The sequence below is a fragment of the Sus scrofa genome, chromosome 9 (assembly GCF_000003025.6).
Source record: "Sus scrofa isolate TJ Tabasco breed Duroc chromosome 9, Sscrofa11.1, whole genome shotgun sequence".
Lineage (NCBI taxonomy): Eukaryota > Metazoa > Chordata > Mammalia > Artiodactyla > Suidae > Sus > Sus scrofa.
The window spans coordinates 75172169-75197955 of NC_010451.4; the positions used below are offsets into that span (position 1 = coordinate 75172169).

The 25787-nt window shown below is 39.0% G+C and overlaps 1 protein-coding gene across 9 annotated transcripts in view; it reads left to right on the forward strand.

Annotated features, from left to right (window-relative positions):
- ASB4 (ankyrin repeat and SOCS box containing 4) overlaps positions 1-25787 on the forward strand; it is a 227253-nt gene that overhangs the window by 61802 nt on the left and 139664 nt on the right. For all 9 annotated transcript variants that reach the window (XR_002347045.1, XR_002347046.1, XM_003130156.5 and 6 more), the window contains exon 3: positions 8980-9470. Coding sequence is in view for 7 of the 9 variants with exons in the window: in XM_003130156.5 (XP_003130204.2) it covers positions 8980-9470 (491 nt within the window). In the remaining 2 variants the exon portion in view is untranslated. The remainder of the gene's footprint in view (positions 1-8979; positions 9471-25787) is intronic.

Below are 25787 nucleotides of genomic sequence, written 5' to 3' on the forward strand. Positions count from 1 at the left end.
GACCCACACCAAGACACATCATAATAAAAATGGCAAAAGTTAGTGATAAAGAGAGGATCCTAAAGGCAGCAAGAGAAAAACAGAATGTTACCTACAAGGGAACCCCCATAAGAATATCAGCTGATTTCTCTACAGAAACACTACAGGCCAGGAGGGAATGGCAAGAGATATTTAAAGTGCTCAAAGGAAAAAATATGCAACCTAGAATACTTTATCCAGCAAGAATATCATTTAAAATAGAAGGGGAAATAAAAATTTTTCCCAACAAACAAAAACTTAAAGAATACAGCAACACAAAACCCAGGTTAAAGGAAATATTGAAAGGGCTTCTCTAAACCAAAAAGAAAGGAAGGAAAGGGAAGAAAAAAGAAAAGAAAAAAAAAAAAAAGAAGAAGAAGAAGAAGAGGAAGAACTAGGACTGAGGAAGATACAATCAGAGAGCAGTCACTCAAATAAGCCAGCATACAGATTTAATCATGAACATGCTTCAAACAAAATAAAATTAAAAGGAAAAAAATAAAAGAGTCATCAAAACCATAAAATGTGGGCAAGGGATGTTAGGAGGTAAATAATCCTTTTTGTTTGTATGTATGTCTCTCTTCTTAATTTTAATATAATAATGAAGTGTTTGAACTTACAGGACCATCAGGCTAAAACACACAATCATGGGAAGGGGTTAGCATACTTAAAAAACAGGGCAACCACAAGCCAAAACCAAATATTGCATTTGCAAAAAATGAAAAAAAAAAATACACTCAAGCAGATAATAACAGGAGACCATCCAACCAAAAAAAAAAAAAAAAAAAAAGAAGAAGAATGGAGAACCATAGAATCAACTGGAACACGAGGATCAAATGGCAATAAATAATCATCTATCAATTATCACCTTAAATGTCAATGGACTGAATGCCCCAATCAAAAGACACAGAATGGCTGAGTGGATAAAACGGCAAAAACCTTCAATATGCTGCCTACAAGAAACTCACCTTAGGACAAAAGATACATATAGATTGAAAGTGAAAGGCTGGGGAAAAGTATTTCATGCCAATAGACATGACAGAAAAGCAGGAGTTGCAACACTCATATCAGACAAAATAGACTTTAAAACAAAAGACATAAAGAAAGACAAAGAAGGACACTATTTAATGATTAAGGGATCCATCCAAGGAGAGGAGGTTACTATCATCAACATATATGCCCCAAACATAGGAGCACCCAGATACATACAACAAATATTAACAGACATAAAGGGAGATATTGATGAGAATACAATCATAGTAGGAGACCTTAATACTCCCCTCACATCAATGGACAGATCCTCTAGACAGAAAACCAATAAAGCAACAGAGATCCTAAAGGAAACAATAGAAAAGTTAGACTTAATTGATATCTTCAGGACACTACATCCAAAAAAATCAGAATACACATTCTTCTCAAATGCTCATGGAACATTCTCAAGAATCGACCACATATTGGGACATAAAGCGAATCTCAATAAATTTAGGAGCATAGAAATTATCTCAAGTATCTTCTCTGACCACAATGCCATGAAATTAGAAATCAACCATGGGAAAAGGAAAGAGAAAAAACCTACTCCATGGAGACTAAACAACATGCTACTAAAAAACCAATGGGTCAATGAGGAAATCAAGAAGGAAATTAAAAACTATCTTGAAACAAATGATAATGAAGACACAACCTCTCAAAATCTATGGGATGCTGCGAAAGCAGTGCTCAGAGGGAAATTTATAGCAATCCAGGCCTTTCTCAAAAAAGAAGAAAGATCCCAAATTGACAACTTAACCCTCCACCTAAATGAATTAGAAAAAGAAGAACAAAGAAGTCCTAAAGTCAGCAGAAGGAAGGAAATTGTAAAGATCAAAGAAGAAATCAATAAAATAGAGACTCAAAAAACAATAGAGAAAATTAATAAAACCAAGAGCTGGTTCTTTGAAAAGGTGAACAAAATTGATAAACCCCTGGCCAGACTCACTAAAAAGAGGAGAGAAAGAACCCAAATCACCAAAATTATAAATGAAAAAGGAGAAATCACAACGGATACAGCAGAAATACAAAAACCATAAGAGAATACTATGAACAACTATACGGCAATAAGTTTGACAATCTGGAAGAAATGGACAATTTTCTAGAATCTTACAGCCTGCCAAAACTGAATCAAGCAGAAACAGACCAACTGAACAGACCAATCACTAGAAATGAAATTGAAGAGGTCATAAAATCACTCCCTACAAATAAAAGCCCAGGACCAGATGGCTTCACAGGTGAATTCTATCAAACATATAAAGAGGAATTGGTGCCCATCCTCCTTAAACTCTTTCAAAAGGTTGAAGAAGAAGGAATACTCCCAAAGACATTCTATGAGGCCACCATCACCCTCATTCCAAAACCAGGCAGAGATACCACCAAAAAAGAAAACTATCGCCCAATATCATTGATGAATATAGATGCAAAACTTCTCAACAAAATCTTAGCCAACCGAATCCAACAACATATCAAAAAAATTATACACCATGACCAGGTTGGGTTCATCCCAGGTTCACAAGGATGGTTCAACATACGCAAATCAATCAACATCATACACCACATTAACAAAAAAAAAGTCAAAAATCATATGATCATCTCAATAGATGCAGAAAAAGCATTTGACAAAGTTCAACATCCATTCATGATCAAGACCCTCACCAAAGTGGGTATAGAGGGAACATTCCTGAATATAATCAAAGCCATTTATGATAAACCCACAGCAAATATAATCCTCAATGGGGAAAAACTGAAAGCCTTCTCACTCAAATCTGGAACAAGACAGGGATGCCCACTCTCACCACTGCTCTTCAACATAGTTTTGGAAGTCTTAGCCACAGCAATTAGACAAACAAAAGAAATCAAAGGCATCCATATAGGAAGAGAAGAGATCAAACTGTCACTGTATGCAGATGACATGATTCTATACCTAGAAAACCCTAAGGACTCAACCCCAAAACTCCTTGAACTGATTAATAAATTCAGCAAAGTGGCAGGATATAAGATTAACATTCAGAAGTCAGTTGCATTTCTGTATACCAGCAATGAAGCATTAGAAAAGGAATACAAAAATACGATACCTTTTAAAATTGTACCTCACAAAATCAAATACCTCGGAATACACCTAACCAAAGAGGTAAAGGACCTATATGCCGAGAACTATAAAACCTTAATCAAAGAAATCAAAGAAGATGTAAAAAAATGGAAAGATATTCCATGTTCCTGGATTGGAAAAATCAATATTGTGAAAATGGCCATCCTACCCAAAGCAATCTACAGATTCAATGCCATCCCTATCAAATTACCCATGACATTTTTCACAGAACTAGAACAAACAATCCAAACATTTATATGGAACAACAAAAGACCCAGAATCGCCAAAGCAATCCTGAGAAACAAAAACCAAGCAGGAGGCATAACTCTCCCAGACTTCAAGAAATACTACAAAGCCACAGTCATCAAAACAGTGTGGTACTGGTATCAAAACAGACAGACAGACCAATGGAACAGAATAGAGAATCTGGAAATTAACCCTGACACCTATGGTCAATTAATCTTTGACAAGGGAGGCAAGAACATCAAATGGGAAAAGGAAAGTCTATTCAGCAAGCATTGCTGGGAAACCTGGACAGCTGTATGCAAAGCAATGAAACTAGAACACACCCTCACACCATGCACAAAAATAAACTCCAAATGGCTGAAAGACTTAAATATACGACAGGACACCATCAAACTCCTAGAAGAAAACATAGGCAAAACACTCTCTGACATCAACATCATGAATATTTTCTCAGGTCAGTCTCCCAAAGCAATAGAAACTAGAGCAAAAATAAACCCATGGGACCTCATCAAACTGAAAAGCTTTTGCACAGCAAAGGAAACCCAAAAGAAAACAAAAAGACAACTTACAGAATGGGAGAAAATAGTTTCAAATGATGCAACTGACAAGGGCTTAATCTCTAGAATATACAAGCAACTTATACAACTCAACAGCAAAAAAACCAATCAATCAATGGAAAAATGGGCAAAAGACCTGAATAGACATTTCTCCAAGGAAGATATACAGATGGCCAACAAACACATGAAAAAATGCTCAACATCGCTGATTATAAGAGAAATGCAAATCAAAACTACCATGAGATACCACCTCACACCAGTCAGAATGGCCATCATTAATAAATCCACAAATAACAAGTGCTGGAGGGGCTGTGGAGAAAAGGGAACCCTCCTGCACTGTTGGTGGGAATGTAAACTGGTACAGCCACTATGGAGAACAGTTTGGAGATACCTTAGAAATCTATACATAGAACTTCCATATGACCCTGCAATCCCACTCTTGGGCATCTATCCGGACAAAGCTCTACTTAAAAGAGACACATGCACCCGCATGTTCATTGCAGCACTATTCACAATAGCCAGGACATGGAAACAATCCAAATGTCCATCGACAGAGGATTGGATTCGGAAGATGTGGTATATATACACGATGGAATACTACTCAGCCATAAAAAAGGATGACATCATGCCATTTGCAGCAACATGGATGGAACTAGAGAATCTCATACTGAGTGAAATGAGCCAGAAAGACAAAGACAAATACCATATGACATCACTTATAACTGGAATCTAATATCCAGCACAAATGAACATCTCCTCAGAAAAGAAAATCAATCATGGACTTGGAGAAGAGACTTGTGGTTGCCTGATGGGAGGGGGAGGGAGTGGGAGGGATCGGGAGCTTGGGCTTATCAGTCACAAGGTAGAATAGATTTACAAGGAGATCCCGCTGAATAGCATTGAGAGCTATGTCTAGATACTCATGTTGCAACAGAAGAAATGGTGGGGGAAAAACTGTAATTGTAATGTATACATGTAAGGATAACCTGACCCCCTTGCTGTACAGTGGGAAAATAAAATTTAATAAAAAAAAAAAAAAAAAAAAAAAAAAAAAAAAAAATTCTAATAAATTAATTCATATAAAAAAGAGACCATTTTTTACTTTCAAAATAGCAAAAAAAATTTAGAAATAGGTAACTACATACTGGTGAGTATTTGAAATAGCACACATGCATCAGTAAGAACTTTCCTCAGTTATTCATAAAGACTCTTAAAATAGCTTAGCTATTTCAGCTTAATGACTCTATTTTGGGAGAATTTATGCTAAGGAAATAATTCTAAAATTTACATACAAGTTTATCAATTGTAGCATTAGTTATAAGATCAAAATTTAGGAATAAAATCCTCACATCTACCACTAGAGTCAACTCACGCTATGGAATAGTATGTAGTTATTTTAAAATGATATTTATAAGGATAGTATAACAATGTGGAAATGCTTTACAACAGTCAACAAAAGGCAATGTTTGTTTAATAAAATATTAAAGTATTCTAATCTAATTGTTAATTAGAGACACAAACATTCAAACAGAATGAGGTCTCAATATGCACCCACCAGATTGGCTAAAATTAAATAGAATGAAAATACCAAATGTTGATGAGAACTCTGGCACATGGCTTAAGGAATTATAAACTGGTACACCACCAGTTTGACACCTTCTAATGAAGAAAAAGCTAAATACAGCCAATGACCCAGTAATTCCACTCACAGATATAGAACCCAGCAGACCTGCCCATGATCACTGGGTACAAGAAGGTACAAGAATATTCATGGTAGCAGTGTTTGGATCAGCCTGAGACTGGAAATGTCCATCACTAGTAGGATTACTTATGCTGTAAGACAGAACACAGTAAAATGAACAAACAAGAGCTTAACATGGCAACATCGATTACTTTCACAGACATAGTGTTGACTGAAAGAAGCAAGTCATGAAAGAATATGTGTTGGTTATTCCATTTATATAAAGTACAAAAACAAATGAAACAAACCTATCTTGTTTAGAGGTATATATAAAGGTGGCAAAATTATAAAGAAACTCAAGGATGTGATAATCATAATAGTCGGGATAATGGTTACTTCAGGCAGGATGGAGGAGTTGTGAGGGAGAAGGATACATAGGAAAGTGGAGGACTTTTCTGCATCTGGGAGGGTTTGAGTTCCTGACCTACGATGTGAATACATGGAGATGTCTTTACAATCTTTTTTTAAACCGCTCATATGTATTTTTATACATTAGGTAATGCATGTTCTATATTATGGGTTGAATTGTATCCCCTCCCTTCCCCCCAAAAGAGGATATGTTGAAGTCCTAACCCCCAATACCTTGTTTGTATATAGGGTTATTGCAGACGTAATTAGTTAAGATGAATAGAGCAGGATGGTCCCCTATTGCAGTATGACTGGTGTCCTTATAAGGAGATAGCCATGGAGTTCCTGTTGTGGCTCATCAGTAATGAACCCGACTATCATCCATGAGGACGTGGGTCCAATCCCTGGCCTTGCTCAGTGGATTAAGAATCTGGCATTGCTGTGACCTGTAGTATAGGTCATAGATGTGGCTTGGATCCTGCATTGCAGTGGCTGAGAGCTGCAGCTCCCATTTGACCCCTAGCCTGGGAACTTTCATATGTGTGGGTGTAGCCCTAAAAAGACCAAAAAAAAAAAAAAAAAAAAATTAGCCACGAGAAGACACAGAGGCACAGAGAGAACACTGCATCAAGATAGAGGTAGTCCTTGGAGTTACACATCTGCAAGCCAAGGACCACCAAAGATTGCTGGCCATTGCCAGGAGCTAGGAGACAGGCTTGAGACAGATTCTCCCTTAACACCCTCAGATGGAGCCACTCTTGTCAACAGCTTCATTTCACTTCCAGTTTCTAGAACTGTGAATAAATTTCTGTGTTTAGTCACCTAGTTCATCATACTTTGTTATGGCAGCTCTAAGAAACTGAGACATCGTATTTTCATATGAAAAATCTATTTTTTTAAGTTCTCAAGAATTTATGCTTATGATCTCTAATTTCCTGAATAAATTACAAAATATAAAATAAAAAGGTAGTCAAATTATCCTACTTTATATAGTCCCTGGAAAAGTTACACTAAAGTCACAATTCAAGTATTAAAAATAAGGATCTTCTATTCAGAAAAGGAAACTATGCAGTATATCTAGTTGTAGCAAGAGGTCAAGGATCAGTTGTAAATGTCCAAGTACATTAAAAAATAAAGGATGTAGTTTGTTCCAAGTTGGCCTATAAAATTTTTATCCTGATCCTTCGATTCCCTTTCTTACTGGAAATTCTCCAGTGTCTGAAGTGACCCTGATTTTGGCTTCTGGGAAGACATTCTTATTCATTCCATTTCACTTGAGAGCAAAGAAGGGCCTACCTGAAAGGAGATCTGACCCAGAACTTCTTCGGGGCAGAATAGTGATGAACACAGATGGTAGATCATCCTGAGGGACAATCTTTGGTTATAATTCTGCTTTCTGAAATTTAGGAGTAGAGAACAGTCTCAGAGTTTACAGAGCAGTGTGCTCTCAGAAACCTTATTAGGGGGTGGATTTCATATAGGACACCAAGCAAGCTTTTAGGAGTATTGCCTTAAATGTGTTCTATATGATCAGAGGGTGCCATAAAAAAGAGCATAAAGGAGCAATGGAGAACAGGTTTTTTTTTAAATAACAAAATGTCACATGATTTCTCTATTACTTCTAAGTGTTAAAATATCAAAAAAAGTGATGTTCAGGAAAAAAAAATTTAGAAAAAATAATGAGGTAGAATAGCACCATGGTGAGATATTTCAAAGCCAAGTTCTGTGCTTTCCAACCTCTGTTCTGCTGCTTCCGGGCTTGATGTAGTTATTACTCTAGGTATAAATTTCTTCATCTGTAAAATTAAGACAATTGTGCCTACTGCAAAGGGTTGCTGGGAAGATTCCATAAGGCAATACATGAAAAGCCTTTAGCTCAGAATGTTGTGCATGTTAAGTGCGTAATAAATAGTTGTTGCATCACCATCATCATCATCAGAGTTCTTTCCAGATTTATTCTTGAAGTAGCTGTATAAATTTTCAGTAGAGTTGATTATAGAGTTGGCCTCATAGGGTCGTGTGGCTCACCCCAATTAAATTAGGCTGAGAAGGAAGATTTCATCTTCTCACATTGACCACTCTGGTACTTAACTTCTCTATCAGGAAAATAAAATTCACTTCAGTATCCTGGTTTGTGAGATAAAGGGGCTGGATTAAATAATTTCTAGGGAGATTTCCAAGCCCTTAATTTATATTTCTAAACAGCTATTATCAATCATAAATCAAACATGTTACATACAGTCTTTAATCATTGTCTTTCCTTCAATGGGTATTTATGTTTTACTGGTTTCTACCCCTTGCATTTCGAAATATGACCTTTAATCTAGTTTGGTGGTCAATGTGTTTTGTGTTTTTTGGTTTTGCCCCAGTTGTGTTCCAAGGTAGCCTCATGGATTTAGCCAGCTTAATATTATCAGTTTTCAGTCTGATGGCTGAACAGTTTCTATACCACTAACGTTCCCTTGGACCAAACGTGTCGGTTTAGCTGCTTTTAAAGAAAAGAAAAACATGATTTTGAAGAACTCTCATCAAGATTGATCACTTTTAAGGCCAGGTGTATGAGCCTCAAAGATTGTGATATAACCTTTATTTTTAATTGTATTTGCTATTGTGTTGATAAAAGCTGTTTGGTTATTGGAATCACTTTGTATTTCCAAGTCCACCTTGGAGGTACAAACTGTAATTCACCTGACACTCTAGCCTTCTAGTGAAATCCATGTTCTCCAACCCACTCTCCCAGGGTCCCAATGCATTTGCTGGCTGTCCAGTGGATGGCATTGATGTTTCAAAGCAGTGGCTTCCATGGGCCCGGAAGTGGAACTTTGAAAAATGAGTAGGGTAGAGTGGGCAAAGTTGAAAGGGAAGCATCAAGGAAAGGTCTGTTTAATGAACCTTAAGAATGATGACAAAAAAATGTTTAAATAATTGTCTTCCTCAATCTTCCCTTCTAGGGGCGAATGTGAACATGAAGACCAACAACCAGGATGAGGAGACACCCTTGCACACAGCTGCCCACTTTGGCCTTGCAGAGCTGGTGGCCTTCTACGTGGAGCACGGGGCTATAGTGGACAGTGTGAATGCCCACATGGAGACCCCCCTGGCTATCGCCACCTACTGGGCCCTCCGCTTTAAAGAGCAGGAGTACAGCAGGGAACATCACCTCATCTGCCGTATGCTGCTGGACTACAAGGCCGAGGTCAATGCCCGGGACGATGACTTTAAATCTCCACTCCACAAGGCAGCCTGGAACTGTGACCACGTGCTCATGCATATGATGCTGGAAGCTGGCGCCGAAGCCAACCTCGTGGATATCAATGGCTGTGCTGCTATCCAGTATGTTCTAAAGGTCACCTCTGTGCGACCTGCTGCCCAGCCTGAGATCTGCTACCAGCTGCTGCTGAACCATGGGGCTGCTCGGATATACCCTCCACAATTCCATAAGGTGAGGCTGTGCCCTTGGGTGCCAAGTGAAGAATTGGGTAGTTAGCAGGATAATGGAGACTCAAATGGTAGCTCAGTCTGAACTGTCCAAGTAACTCAAGCTTGTTTGAGTCTTGAGTCTTTGGGCTAACTGCCTCTGATCCTCAACCTGACCTTCCATTTATACACATAACCACAGCTATCTCATACTAGTCCAAATTTGTTTGAAATCTGAGGCTGAGAGCCAAGAAAAAGAGCAAGAGAGGCAGATATTTTTCCATGCCTTGTGTGAACACTAGTGAACTGGTAGTGGCTTCCTGAGGGACTGAGTGAGAGAGATTAGAAGGCCACTTTAAGTCCACAGGAGAGGTGAATGATGTCACACAGGCTTGCCATCTCTTACGCAGAATGTCTGCTCTAAAGATGATTGAGCCTGCTTTGGAATTAGTTTGTAGATATGAAAGGGCCACTCAGTTTTCTAGTGTAATGAGCACTATCATTGATTAGGAACTAATAATTGTATTTATTATATAATTAATTATATTTATTAAACACACCATTACAAGCATTTTACATTTATTAATTTAATTCATTTAATTCTTTAACAGTCCTATAAGGTAAATAATATCATTAACAATACTGACATGACTAAGACATAGTATCTACCCTCAAGTAGCTTAGAATCTGGTGGAAGAGACAAACACATATAGAGATAACTTTAATATGCTATGGTAGATAAGGTAGAGGAGTAAAGGGTTTTATAGGCACATGGAAGAGAGTGGGTTTTGCATTAGGTTGACGATAGTAACTAATTTGGAAGCCAAAATGCAGTTCACCTTAGATAAAGAAATCAAATGATAATGTACCTAAGATCTCACTCATTCTAAAAAAATTAACACTTAACACCTGAAATTAATACAACATTGTAAGTCAGCTGTACTCCAATAGAATTTTTTAAGTAACTAAGTAAAATAAAATAAGAAATAAAAAGAATACGTAGCAGAGGAGGTGCTGCTAAGTGTTAGAAGTGTAAACCAGATAACTAATGTAGGGTCCCAGAAAGCTAGTTGAGAGAAGTTTTACTAAATTCCCAGCCAGGTTCTACCCCTTATCTTGGTAGAATGTCAGGGACTGGTCCAAAATCTTGCAGTGTAAGAGTTTGTTGAAAGAAGAGTTCCACTAAAAGAATTTAAGGGGGGTTCACTCAGCAAATTCCAGATGGACAACCCACAGAATGTTGCAATGCAGATATGATAAGTTCAGTGATTCCTGTGATCTCATTAAGGACTTTCCTCTTGGATGTCAGTATTTTAATGCAAGATTAAATAATTTTTTTCCCTTAAAGTTGTGTGTAATATTCATAATGTCCTGGAACTTTGTAAAAATTTTATAGAGAATTTCAAAAGATTATGTTGATTAGGAATAGGGTAATAAATAATAATGTTACAGTAATGTCCTTTGTTGAACTCTAATAGGCTTTATACAGATTATTTCATTTTATTTTTATAATAACTGCTGAGGTAGCCATGGGCATTTTCTTCATTTAAAACGTGATAGCATTAGGATATTTTTCTAAATTCACACAGAGTAAGTGGTCAAGTTCATTCATTTATTAAATATTTACTAAGCACCTACTGTGTGCCAGGAACTAACTGTCCTAGGAGTTGGAGATAGAGCAATTAGCCAAGCAAAGGCCTTCGTGGAAGATACCAGTGAGAAGCAGGAAAACAACAAAACAACAAAAAATAAATATACTCTGATATGTTAGGTGCTATGGAGACAAGTAAAGCAAGGTAAAGAAAATAGGAGAATGTGGCGGGAGTTGGTGTTTATGTATGTGCTGTTTTACAAAGGCTGATTAAGAAATGAGGGTGGCTCAGACCCACAGTGGAAGTGGGAGAAGTAGTGAAGTTTGGGGCATGTTCTGAAGAGGGTGTCCATGGGGTTCCTGATGGATTATTTGTAAACCTGTGAGAAGAGAGGAATCAAGGAAAACTTCAAGGATTTCTGCCCAAGGAACAGAAGGAATGAAGGGGCCATTTCTTGAGGTGGTAACAATGCAGGTGGAGCTGGTTTTGAAGAGAGGATCTATGCTTAAGATGTGCTGCTCATCCAGGTGGAGATGTCAGGTAGGCAGTTTGATATATCCTGGCATTCAGGGAGAGGTCCTGGCCAGCAAAACAAATTTGAGAGTCTTCATCATGCACATTGTATGTAAACTCATGAAGCCAGATGAGATCAACCAGAGCATGAGGGGAGAGAGAGAGAAGAAGTGGTCAGAGGACTGGGCTGTGGGGCACCCCAGCTAGAGTTTGGGGAGATGAAAAGGAACCAGTGAAGGAAACTGTAGAAAGACCTTGAGCTGAGAGGAGAATCAAAATAGAATGTTTTTCTGGAATCCAAGAGGGAACACAAGAAAGAAGATGTGAATCAACTGGGCCAAATATAGGTGTCATTTCAAATAAGATAAGGGCTGAGAAGTTGCCACTGGATTTGACAACAAGAATTTTATTGGGGACCTCGACAAGAGTTATTTTGGTGAAATGTTGGTGAGAAAAGGTTAATTAAAGTGGATTTAAGGGAAAAGGGGGCAAAGGGAAATGAAAACAGTGAAGGGCTTTGAGGCATTTTCTTGTAAGGAAAGAGTAGCTGGAAAGGAATAATGGCTGATAGGAGTGTTCTAGGAAAGCGAGAAAATTTGATGCAGGTGATTACTGAAGTGCCATCTTGATTTGGAGACAGAAGAGATCTAGTGCACAAAGGCAGCTGTCAGTTTTAGTAGCCCAGACAATCCCTCCATCATAGTAGGAGGGAAGATAGCACCTGTGTGCCCGGATGCTGGGATGCTGGTAGATATGTAAACAGGATTTGTACAAGTTCTTTTATGATTGCTTCTGTTTTCTCAGTGAAGAATGAGAAGTGGATGGAGAAGAGGATTGAAGGCTTACAGGCAAAGGTGAAGGTGTGAGATGTTTACCTTGGAGAGTAAATGGACTTGGGAAATGTAATAGAATTGCTGGGTGACTGAAGCCCATAAAAGGTTAACAGTCACATGTTTGATTTGGAATGAGGCCTCTCTGACTCCTGAGCCAAAGCCCTTAGATTTAGTAGTTACCACTGTGTTTTATGATAATACGTAGGAAATGTAATTAAACCTAAAGGATTACAACACAAGAAAAGACCTAAAGAGGTCACTTATTTAATTCTCAAGGCTCTAGGCAAAAATAGTGCTCTTGGTGTCTTTGCAAATCTCCATGAAAGCAGGTTCTATATCGTCCACTTCCTTGAATAGCACTGATTTTGGAATAACACTGAACTCTGCATCCCTTCCACTTTTTCTTCTCTTCGGTGAATTATCCAAACTAACCCTTGACTTCTTATTCCTGACCTAAAATAATTCATATACATCTTAGTAAATCTTTACATCTTTGTGTCAGTTTGTACCTAGGGTTTCTCTTTTTTCCCAAAACAAATTATATATTTCTCCCAAGTTTCTAGCTATTCATTGTTTTTGCCTCTGGAGGTCAAGGTATGTCTGAAAAGGTCAAGTATTATGAATGCTTAAATCTTATATTTTCTCTTTAAATTTTGAGGAAAAACTGCTACCTAAATGACCCAAAAAAAAGTTCGTGAAGCTTATTATTGAAGCTACCTGTTTGATATTAGTTGTTAATTCTCACCTTCCTTACAATTTCCCCATTGCTCAACAAGCTTCAGAATTTTTACATTTTCATGCTAAAGTTTGGTCCAAGGAGTATTTTCGTACTTGAACTGTTATACATTCTGCAATCATAGAAATAAAATCAAATAGTTACATTCTGTGAAAAGTTCAGCAACTTTTATTTAAAGTATGGTGATCTATAGCTTTTAGCTATGAATACCTACTGCTTAGTGTGCATCCATTTTCTGGATTGTATACACTGGTATCTACATTTGGCTAGAACAATAGATACTAACAACCTCTAGAGTGAGTATACAACCCACTATTTTAAATTACATATGAAATTCTTCCTATTTAAAAGTTTCACCTCTCCTTTGCCACTCATAACTCATTTATTCTAGACTTAGCCATGCTATGCATGTCGGAAATAAAGAAGCGCGGATTTTGAGAATCAAACAAATTTGGGTCCTACAACTCACCTGAAAGTGTGATTTTCAATAAAATATTACTTCTTGAGCCTCAGTTTTCTCCCCTATGAATTGGATAGACCCTTATGCCTTGGTAATAATATGCAGACTAAGTCTTTTCACTAGAAAGAAATTAATCTTACTCACAGCACATCACAAATACACTCAGTACCCAAAGGATGGTGCCAAACATTTCCTTATTCTTTCTGAAGTCACTTTTAGTCCTTGGAGTCTTTTCCCAATTCCTCACCCCAACCTTCACTCTGCATCTATAAATCTCTCTCCCTTGGACTATCTCCATCTTTTTTCTCCACCCACATCTTACTAGAGTGGCCATTATTCATAGTGGGGCTTGTAGAAGACAAATAATCCATCTCTTTCTAATACAGCTTATTCACAAAGCATAATTTGTGTATATTTATGTTCTAAGGCCACCTTTCTTCCAGACAAAATGACAGAGAAGGACAAAGGGCATGAAGGTGCCAGAGAAACATACTCTGCCACTTTATCCTTGAATAGTAATATCCTTCTCCTAAGGTTGTTTGGTGAATGAAACAAGAGCATATTTAAGACGTGTTTGTTTATTGTTGTTTCTGGTCATGGCTTGCGTTAGACAAATGATGACTGTAACTGTTATTATTACTACATATCTCTTAAGCAGTATAATCAGTGTTCCTGGGCCTGGCTTACTCACAGGGGTCTTTCAACCAGGAGAGACAATGTGTGAGGCTGCCCAGGGACTAAATGTTGTGTTTTATTTTGAAACTCACTGCTGTTTGACTGTGGATAAAACAGGTCTCCATAAGAGTAAGTAAAAGCCTCCCTCTCCATTCCCATGGAAGAGCCACATTAGGGATTGGGCTACTTGCCCTCTCCCAGGAGTGTAGTGGGGTGGAGCCAGTGGGATGGAGCTACAGGTGACTCCAGACCATGGAGAGCGTGCTTGGTCCAGGAGGATTGCTTCCTCCTGGCTGACGGGTGTTTGGAAGCAGCTCCTGCAAGGTTCCGCCTATGGCTCCTGATTTGGAGAGCCAGCACTGGTCAAGCTAGGAGCACACCTGCCTCCCCTTCTAAAGACATTCCCAGGGATGTTCAGGGTCTCACCTCTTCATCCTCATCAATTTTACAGTCAAATTGATCTTCACCAATTAAGAGAGATTTTTTAAAATTCTCGTCCTCAGAGTTCCTGTTGTGGCTCAGTGGGTTAAGGACCTGATGTTGTCTTTGTGAGGATGCAGATTTGATCTCTGGTCTCACTCAGTGGGTTAAGGATCCAGCGTTGCTATGAGCTGTGGCGTAGGTCAAGGATGAGGCTTGGATCCTGCGTTGCAGTGGCTATGGTGCAGGTCGGCAGCTGCCACTCAGATTTGACCCCTAGCCCGGGAACTTCCATATGCTGCAGGTGCGGCCGTTCAAATGAAAAAAAATTCCCATCCTTAAACAATTGCCTCTTCAAAGAAATGCCCTCTGCCAGATTCCTAAAGATTTCTTAGTTACTGCCAAATTTACTTGGGTAGGTCTCCTGTGTAGTAGAATAAAAGCACTTCCTCTGGGACTGGAGATCACAAGCATTTGAAAACCTTACTTTTAGAAAGAAATTCTATCTAAATGTTACCTGTGGAACTGGGGAATGTAACTACACTAAAAGCACTGAGCTTGAGACCTTGCCCCCTGAAGTTCCCCCTCCCCACAACTTATTGTGCAGAAAGTATTGGTATCTCTCCTGGCCTCCTTGTGGCTCTGGGCAGCAGAGCCTCCCTCCCCTCGAACTGTAACCTCTCAAGGTTTGTAGGACAATTATGGCGACAAAATACATTGAAACTGAGATTAGTTGCCTTAAAAAAAAAAAAAAAATCACAAAAAACCTGCCAGACTAGGGGACATAGGCCTTTAAATGGAGTTTCTGTTCTGCAAGAAGTCTTGTGAATGTGAGGAAGGTCCCAGGTCTTGTATGCAAGGCAGTTCACTGAGAGATAAAGTGAGAAGGGGTAGGAGTAAGGGGCTAAGAACCCTGGCTATAAGTTCTGGCTTGGCCGTTTAACTTGCTGTGTGATTTGGAAGTCCTTTAACCTCTCAGATCCATTTTCCTCATCTGAAAAATGAAGGTTAAAAAAAAAAAATCAACTTTTCAAGATTGTCTGCGGGGTGAGTAAGGCTTGTAAACCATTGAGCCCAGGAGGTGCTCAACAAGATTGTTTCCTTTCCTTTTCCTCCCAAAATGTACTCTCAGTCCATTGCAGAAATCCGTCTTCCTAGCTTTACTTTGGCAGCTTCACTTGCCTATGGAATAGTATACAGTTGTGTGTTCCAAGGAACACTCTTTCATACTTACCATCCTCTTACCCAGTTCTGTTTTGCTTCTCAGAGTTTCTCTGGTTTGTCCATATGCTAAAAAGATTTAGGATGCAGTCGGCTACTGGTGGATGGCTGGTATTCTAAGTATTTTTGTTGCTACTCATTATAGACTGTGTAAGAGAACTGGCCCCCTTCCAAGAGAAAACTAAAGAAACACTATTCAATTTACTATGCAAATACTTCAAAGTGATTTAGAACAACGTCTCCACAGCTCGACTTTCCAAAGAGAAAGTCATCTTTACGACAAGTAAATGACTGACTCATTTATCCAGAACATAAAGTGATTTTTTCTCTTGATGATGGGGAAATCAGTTTCCTTATTTACAGGGAACAAGGTCAGAGCTGAAGATGCTGTCTTCCAAATACAAAGCCAATTTGTAGAGGGTGTATTTCACTGAAAGCCAATGTATAAATTACATAAGGGGAAAAAAAGAATTATAGGGTCTGTGATTGCTTTCTAGGGTACAAAAGGACATTTGATTTTTTTTCTTTTGGCATAATTCAGAAGGAAGTGACACCCCAGGGAGCCAAGATTGGGTTTTCTTGTAGGGCAAGAAAGACATTTTTCTAGGGAAGGGAAAGGTACATGAGCATTTGGGGAAGGTAAAGATGATTTCTGCCGTTGAAAGTTCTGTTGTATATGAAGCCAGGGTATAGGCAGTTTCTTTGATCATTAAGTACCTTTCTGCACACAAATACATCAATGAAAGGGCAGAGATAGCTTTAGAATTTCTCTGCTGAAGTGGCTTACAGGTGATACTTGTATTGGAAGTGTGGCAGAAAGATTTATCTTGAATCCATTTTCTAATTTTTGCTTTTAGGAGTCAGATGATGAGGGAGAAGAGTCTTAAGTTCTTTCCAATTGCTACCTATTGGCTTCCATCCAACTGCACCTCCATGAAGGGATATTTTATTATTTGTAATTGTGGGCTTTACATTCCTTATATTAGCAAAACATAATAAATTTATGTGCATATACACACACAGTTGTTTTTCAGAATGCCTGGTGTTAAACATTTTGCAGTACACCATTGACCCAAACCTCTATTCAGTAGAGCCCCCTCTGATTGGTCTGTTAGTTGAGGTTGACAGGCAGCTGGTAAGGCCATGCCTTCTGATGCCAAGCCATATGATCATCTCAACAGATGCAGAAAAAGCTTTTGATAAAAGTCAATATCCATTTGTGATAAAAACTCTCCAGAAAGAGGGCATAGAGGGAACACCTCTCAACATAATAAAGGCCATGTACGTGCAACCCAGTGCTAACATCATACGCAACAGTGAAAAGCTGAAAGCATTTCCTCTAAGATCAGTAACAAGGCAAGGATGCCCCCTCTTGCCACTTTTTTTCAGCATAGTTTTGGAAGTCCTAGCCACAGCAGTCAGAAAAGGAAAAAGAAATAAAAGGAATCCAAATCAGAAATGAAGAACTAAAACTATCACTGTTTGCGGATGACATGGTACTATACATAAACAATCCTAAAGATGCCACCAGAAAACTACTAGACCTCATCAATGAATTTGGTAAAGTTGTAGGATACAGAATAAATATGCAGAAATCTATTGCATTTCTGTACATAAACAATGAAGTGTCAAAAAGAGAAATTAAGGAAACAATCCTGTTTACCATTGCATCCAAAAAAAAAAAAAAAAAATCTTGAAATAAACCTACCTAAGGGGGCGGAAGACCTGTATTCCAAAAGCCATAAGACAATGATGAAAGAAATTGAAGATGACACATAGGGAAAGATTTACCATGCTTTTGTATTGGAAGAATCAATATTGTTAAACTTACAACACCACCCAAAGCAATCCACAGATTCAATACAGTCCCTATCAAATCACCAATGGCATTTTTCACAGAACTAGAACAAAAAATTTTTTTAATTTGTATGGAAACACAAAAGACTCTGAATAGCCAAAGCAATCTTGAGAAAGAAAAATGGAACTGGAGGAATCAGGCTTTCTGACTTCAGACTACACTGCAAAGCTGCAGTCATCATAATGGTATGTATGGTACTGGCACAAATCAGAAATATAGATTAATGGAATAGGATAGAAAACCCAGAAATAAATCTCATGGACTTATGGTCAATTAATCTATGACAGAGGAGATAAGAATATACAGTGGAGAAAATTCAGTCTCTTCAATAAGTGGTGCCAGGAAAAGCGGACAGCTACATGCAAAAAATGAAATGGAACATTTTCTAACACCATATACAAAAATAAACCCAAAATAGATTAAAGACCCAAATGTAAGACCACATACTATAAAACTCTTGAAGGAAAACATAGGCAGAACATTTTTTGACATAAATCACAGCTATTTTTTTTGATCCTTCTTTTACAGGAAATAAAAGCAAAAATAAACAAATGGAAAAACCTTTTATTTCTGCAGTCCCCACCGTGATAACCATGATTCATTTCACCATATTTTGTTGTTCCTGATTTTCATTGGCTCTGCACTGTTGGAGCTGGGGGATTTTTGTTGTTTCATTTGTTTATTTTCGGCCACACCCACAGCACATGGAAGTTCCCAGATCAGGGATTGAAAACATGCCGCCCTTGTGACCTGCGCCACAGCTGTGACAATGCTGGATCCTTAATTTACTGTGCCAAATAGGAATTCCCAGGGTTTTTATGTCCTATGTTAGAGGAGAATTGTCATTTCCCTTGATTCATGTTTTTGTAAAGAAAATTCTGCTAAAATCAACCCCCCACCAACCTCTCTCCCAAACCTTTTCTGCTCCCACTTAGCCAATTGAGATTGATAAGTTAGGAGAAAAAACTTGGTTTGCTCTTTTAACTTTGCACCTAGGGGATACCTGAATTCTTGGCTCTTCTGTGTGATAAGCTTCCAGAAACAAGTTCTGTCTTCCAGGGAGAGACCTGCAGTTTGGGGGTGTAAATTTAATTTTGAGGTAGAGTGGTAGGAATCTTTATGGGGCCCCATAACTAAACATATTATTTGTAGTTAATTTTATTAGTAACGAAAAAGATATTCTGATCTCCATTTTTTGGTCATCTTCATTTCATTTTTTGATGGGTTCTAAATTCAGGAGGGAAAGTTATTTATTGGGCTCATAAAACTCAGTATGCTATGATGCCATAGGTGTTAAAGATAAGGATGGATCAGTCCTAGTTACAACTGTGCATCTGTCCTCTAGTTCCCACAATCTGGTCCTTAGCTGTTTTAGTCCATCCAGTCTGGTCACCTGGCCTCTTGTCAAATCTGGTGGTGTTTAATGTCTTCATTGCTCTGATCTTCATGACCCTGCTAATAATCATCTTTGAATGCTGTCCTCATTTGGTATCTTTCACTCTGATCTGTCTGGTCTACTTTTTTTTTTTTTCTTTTGTCTTTTTTGGCTGTCCCACTGTACAGGGAGTTCCTGGGCCAGGGATCAGATCCAAGCCACTCTTTTGACCTAAGCTGCAATTGCGGTAATGCCAGATCTTCAACCCATGGTGCTGGGCTGGGGAATCTAACCACTGCTCCCAAGATGCTGCCCATCCCCTTGTGCCACAGTGGGAACTCCCATCTGGTTTCCTTTTGACTTTGGGGGTCACACAGACCTGAGTTTGAATCCTAGCTCTGTCATTTCCTAGCTAAGTACCCTTAAGTGTAAATTCTCTCAGCCTTTGATTTTAAATCTGTAAAGTGAAGATAATTTTAGATCTCTAACTTAATAGGGTTGTTGGAAGATTGAACAAGCTAAACAAACAAAGATTTAACGTAGGCCCTGGCACATGATAAGTCTTCAAAAAAATGGGAACTATAGCTTCTTTTTCCTTTCTCCTGCCTATTAGGATTCTTCAAGTTTCAGATCATGGTCCCCTACCTTTTCCGTTTATATGGTATTAGAGCCTGATAGAACCTAACCAGCACGTTCTTTGATGGTGGACAAAATTCCCTCTCCATCTTTTCATTGGAGCATCCATCTTGCACATTTTTGTCTGACATTGGGACATGACATGGGAAATATCCTCCTGCCCATTATTTGACCATCTTCAAATTAGTATGCCCTTCCCATTTCCTTATTTATATCAGTGGCACCCGTATTTGTACTTGATCTCAGGTTTCCAAGTTGCATTTTTAGAGTTCCCTGGTGCCTAGCAGTTATCCAGCATGGTCACTGCTGTGGCTTGGGTTCAGCCCTAGCCTGGGAATTTCTGCACACTACATCCAAAAAAAAAGTTGTATTCTTTACTTCTAATTATCTGATTAGTCATCAAATCCTACTTATTCTTCCTCACAGGTTCATTTACCCTTCCTTCTCATGACTAACAGTGAAGCTTGCTGAAAAGCCATTTGGTGCTTTCCTATTGAGCCTCCTTTTGGCTCTCTGCCCTTTACATCCTTTTTTTCTCCTTTGTGTTTTGGCTTATGGTGCTCAATGGACACTGATAATCATTAAGTTAGTCTCTTATTATGTACTGGCTTATGTTGCTCTTGAACTCTTTGAAATATCTCTGTCTTTTCTCTTCAACCAGGTTGTAAATTTGAAGGCCAAAAATAGGTCATATACTCAGAATTACTGTCATAGCACTAAATGCAATGCTCAGTAAAGGCTTCCTAATGGAATGAATTGACTGAATATAACCCTTTCTTGTTAAGAATACGTAATAACTTTCTATTGCCTATTACCCAAGCTCTTCAGATTGGCTTTCTGGGTGTACTGTCAGCTGGCTCAATCTTATCTGCTCTTAACTTTAGCTGTTTCCTGACATGCACCCTTCATTCAGGTGACTTTGTCTCTCTCTCTCTCTCACACACACACACACACACACACACACACACACACACACACATGATATTAAGATGATCATCTTTCTGTCTTAGTTTTGCCTGAACTTCTAAGACATTAGGTACTTACCATTCCTTGTTGAAAAAGGTGATGCTAGGAGTTCCCGTCGTGGCTCAGTGGTTAACGAATCCAGCTAGGAACCATGAGGTTGCAGGTTTAATCCCTGGCCTTGCTCAGTGGATTAAGGATCCAGCGTTGCCGTGAGCTGTGGTGTAGGTCCCAGGCGCGGCTCAGATCTGGCGTTGCTGTAGCTCTGGTGTAGGCCAGCGGCTACAGCTCTGATTAGACCCCTAGCCTGGGAACCTCCATATGCCACAGGAGTGACCCTAGAAAAGGCAAAAAGACAAAAAAAAAAAAAAGAAAGAAAAAAAGAAAAAGAAAAATTTGATGCTAGATCACCTATAAAGGACTTATAAAGTAGGTGGGGAAAAACAGTTTTGTGATCTTTTGCCCAACAACAGGAGGTGGAGTTCCAGAAGGATCAGGAAATTAGAAGGAAAACTTCCTTGGAACAAATTGTTTAAGTCTAGAGGCATGCCTCCATTCTAGTGGTAAGCATGGGGAGCTTCCTCCTCGTCCCACATCCAATGAGAGGGGCTTTAAGAGGACTCCACAGAGAGCTTTATATATATTCCTTGAAGTTTCCAGAAAAAAAATGGAATTGACGTGTAATTCATGTTGAGAAAATTGAAAGGAGCTTGTCTGTGGCTGGAGCTGCTTGTCTGATAGCAAAGGATAGAAAGACAACTAAATTGGGAATCAAGAGTGCTTTCAGAGATGAGATTAAGATGGCGGAGTAGAAGGACTGGAGCTCGCTTTCTCTCATGAAAACAACAAAATTACAACAAACTGCTAAACAACCTCCAACAAAATAGACTGGAAACTACTGAAGTTATCCTACTCCAAAAGACAATTTTGGAGGTCACATTGAAATTGTAGGAGGGGTGATTACACAATATAAGCAACCCCATTCCTGCTGGGTGTGTGGTCCATAGACTGGAACATGGCTGTATTGCAGAGGCTCACCCACAGGAGTGAGAGTTCTGGGCCTCATGTCAGGTTCCCATGCCTGGGGATCTGGCATTGGGAAAAGGAGCCCCTGGAGCATTGGCATTGAGGGCCAGCAGGGACTGGGCACAGGAGTACCACAGGACTAGGGAAAATGGAGATTTCACTCGTGAAAGGAACACACAGGCCTTTGTGTGCATTGGGTCCCAGGGCAAAGCAGAGACTCCATAGGAATCTTTGTCAGACCTGCCTGCAGTTCTTGGAGGACCTCCTGGGAAAACAGGGGTAACTGTGGCTCACTGTGGGGGAAGAACATTGGAGGCAAAGTTCTCAGGAATAATCATCAAGGTGAATCCCCTAGAGGTGGCCATTTTGCAAAAATCTGGACCCACCCCTTGGGTCTGAGAAGCCCCATACCAGACAACAAACTGGGTGGGAACACAGTCCCACCCATCAGCAAACAGGCTGCCTAAAGACTCCCCAGACACACAGATTCCTCTGATCACACCTGGGGCAAAGCCTCACCCACAGAGGGATAAGAATCAGCTCCATCTACCAGTGGGCAGACACCAGTCCTTCCCATAAGGAAGCATGCAGCAAGCCCCCAAACCAACCTCAGCCACAAGGGTAGCAGACATCAGAAACAAGAGAAGCTACAACCCTGTTGTCTGCAAAAGAGAAACTACACTAAAAAACCTATACAAAATGAAAAGGCAGAGAATTATGACTCAGATAAAGGAACAACAACAACAACAAAAAATAAAAACAGAAAAACAGCTAAGTGATCTGGAGGTTACCAACATCCATGAAAAAGACTAGACTAATGATAGTAAAGATGATTCAAAATCTTAGAAATAAACTGGAGACAAAGATTAATAAATTACAAGAAACATTGAACAAAGAAATAGATTTAAAGATTAAGCAAACAGAGATACAACATACAAAATACAATAACTGAAATGAAAAATTCACCAGAAGGAACCAACAGCAGAATACAGGAGGCAAAAGAACGAATGAGTGAGGTGGAAGACAGACTGGTGGAAATCACTGATATGAACAGAAAAGAGAAAAAAGACTGAAAAGAAATGAGGCAGTCCGAGAGAACTCTGGGACAACTTTAAACACAGCAACATCCATATTATAGGGGTGCCAGAAGGAAGAGAGAGAGTAAGGCCAGAGAAAATATTTGAAGAGATAATAACCAAAAACTTCTCTAACATGTGAAAGAAATCACTCACTTAAATCCAGGAAGTACAACAATTACCATATAAAATAAACCCAAGGAGGAACACCCCAAGACACATATTCTCTAGGCTAGATTACATTCTAGGCCACAAATATAGCCTCATTAAATTTAAGAAAATTGAAATCATATCAAGCATCTTTTCTGACTCCATGCTATAGGAATGGAAATCAACAATAAGAATAAAACTGCAAAAAACACAAACACATGGAGACTAGACAACATGCTACTAAACAACCAGTGTATCACTGAGGAAATCAAAGAGGAAATTAAAAAATACCTTGAAGCAAATGACAACAAGGATACAACAGTCCAAAACCTATGGGATGCAGCAAAAGCAGTTCTAAGAAGTTTATAGCAGTACAAGCCTACCTCGGGAAACAAGAAAAATCTCAAATAAACAACCTAACTTTATACTTAAAGCAACTAGAGAAAGAAAAACAGACAAAACCCAAAAGTTAGCTGAAGGAAAGAAATCATAAAGGTCAGAGCAGAAATAAATGAAATAGAAATGAAGAAAACCATGGAAAAGATCAATGAAACTAAAAGCCGGTTCTTTGAAGAGATCAACAAAATTGATAAACCCTTATGCAGACTCATCAAGAAAAAAAGATAGAGAATGCAATAAAATTAGAAATGAGAACGAAGTTACAGTGGACATCACAGAAATACAAAGGATCATAAGAGACTACTACACGTAACTATATGCCAATAAAATGGACAACCTAGAAGAAACGGACAAATTCTGAGAAAAGTACAATCTTCCAAAACTAAACCAAGATGAAAAAGAAAGATGAACTGACCAATCACAAGTAATATAAAAACTTTCAATAAAAAAAAGTCCAGGACCAGATGGCTTCACAGGCCAATTTGATCAAAAATTTAGAGAAGAGTTGACACCTATGCTTCTGAAGCTATTCCAAAAAATTGCAGAGGAATGAGCAATCCCAAATTCATTCTATGAGGCCACCATCACCTTGATACACAAACCAGACAAAGATACCATAAAAAAGAAAACTATATGCCAATATCACTGATGAACATAGATACAAAAATCCTCAACAAAATACTAGTAAGCCAAATCCAGCATTGCATTAAAAGGATCATATAACATGATCAAGTGGGATTTATCCAAGGATTAAAGGATTCTTCAATATCTGTAAATCAGTCAGTGTGACACATCACATTAACAAACTGAAGAATAAAAACCAAATAATCCTCTCAAGAGATGCAGAAAAAGCTCTTGACAAAATCCAACACCCATTTCTGATAAAACCCTCCAGAAGGTGGGCATAGAAGGTACCTACTTCAAAATAATAAAGGCCATATATGACAAACCCACAGCTAATACCATTCTCAGTGGTGAAATGGAGATTCCTCAAAAAACTAAATATAGAATTACCATATGATCCAGCAATCCCACTCCTGGGCATCTATCCAGAGAAAACCATGATTTGAAAAGATGCATGTACCCCAGTGTTCATTGCAGCACTGTATATAATCACCAAGACATGGAAACAACCTAAATGTCCATTGGCAGAGGAGTGGATAAAGAAGATGTGGTATATATACACAATGGAATATTACTCAGTCACTAAAAGGAATTCAGTAGTGGCATTTGCAGCAACATGGATGAATCTAGAAATTATCATGCTAAGTGAAGTTAGCCGACAGTGATACCCACGTATCATATGCTATCAATTATATGTGGAGTCTAAAATAAGGATACAGTGAACTTCTTAGCAGAACAGAAACTGACTCACAGACTTAGAAAAACTTATTGTTACCAAAGGAGACATGTTATGGGTGGAGGGATGTGCTGTGGGTTTGGAAGGGAAATTAGGCTGTGATGATGGTTTTACAACCACAAGTATAATAAAATTCACTGAATTATAAAAAAAGAGTACTTTCACAGACAATGGGATGGAGGTACAGGTTCCTCTGGACCACTTGTGGGTCACCTTGAAGAGCATGGCGTCACTTTGAAATGAAAATAGGCCACACCCAAAGGACTTCCAGAGATAGACCCATCTTGGCAGAAAGAAGCTGGAGATCTTCTGGTGGACACACAAGCTGTTAGGGAGGGGCAGGTGTTGTAAGGGACAAATCCGGAGGATAGACATTGCCCTTATCTAGAGAGTTGGCTATTCCAAATGAGGGGGCGGGGGGGGGGCTTGCTGTAGAATCCACAAAATCTCCCCAAGATGGGAAGAGACCCTCACAAAGGGCACCAACTCTAGGTCATGTTGGTATCAGACAGTTAAGACCATTGCTTCTCCTTTTCTCTTCCCCTCCTTTATCCAAGCCCAGAGCAGCCCAGGAGCAGGTCAGGGGAGAGGGAAGAAAAAGACAACAGTGGGGAAAACTTAGATGCTTTTTCTTATACCAGTCAGTTCCTCATTCTTGATACCAGCTATGTGTCCAATAGTTCCTTTAAATTCTGACACTAACTACCTGGAATTAGCATCAGATTCCATAGGTTAAGGATTCAGTCCCACAAGACCCCCTTTCAGCTATCAGCCACAAATGGGGTACCCAAGCCACTCACATTTCTGCCCAGCTGATTACATATTTGGGGATGCCCACAATTCCCTTCTTGGTCTTATAACTTGCTAAACAACTCACAGAATTCAAGAAAGCACTCTACTTACTAATGCTGGTTTATTATAAAGGATAAAACTTGGGAATAGACCATTAGAAGAGATGCACTAGGCAAGGTATGGGAGGGTGCACAGAGCTTCCATGCCCTTTCAGTGCATGGCACCCTTCCTGCACTTTTATGTGCTCACTGCACCCC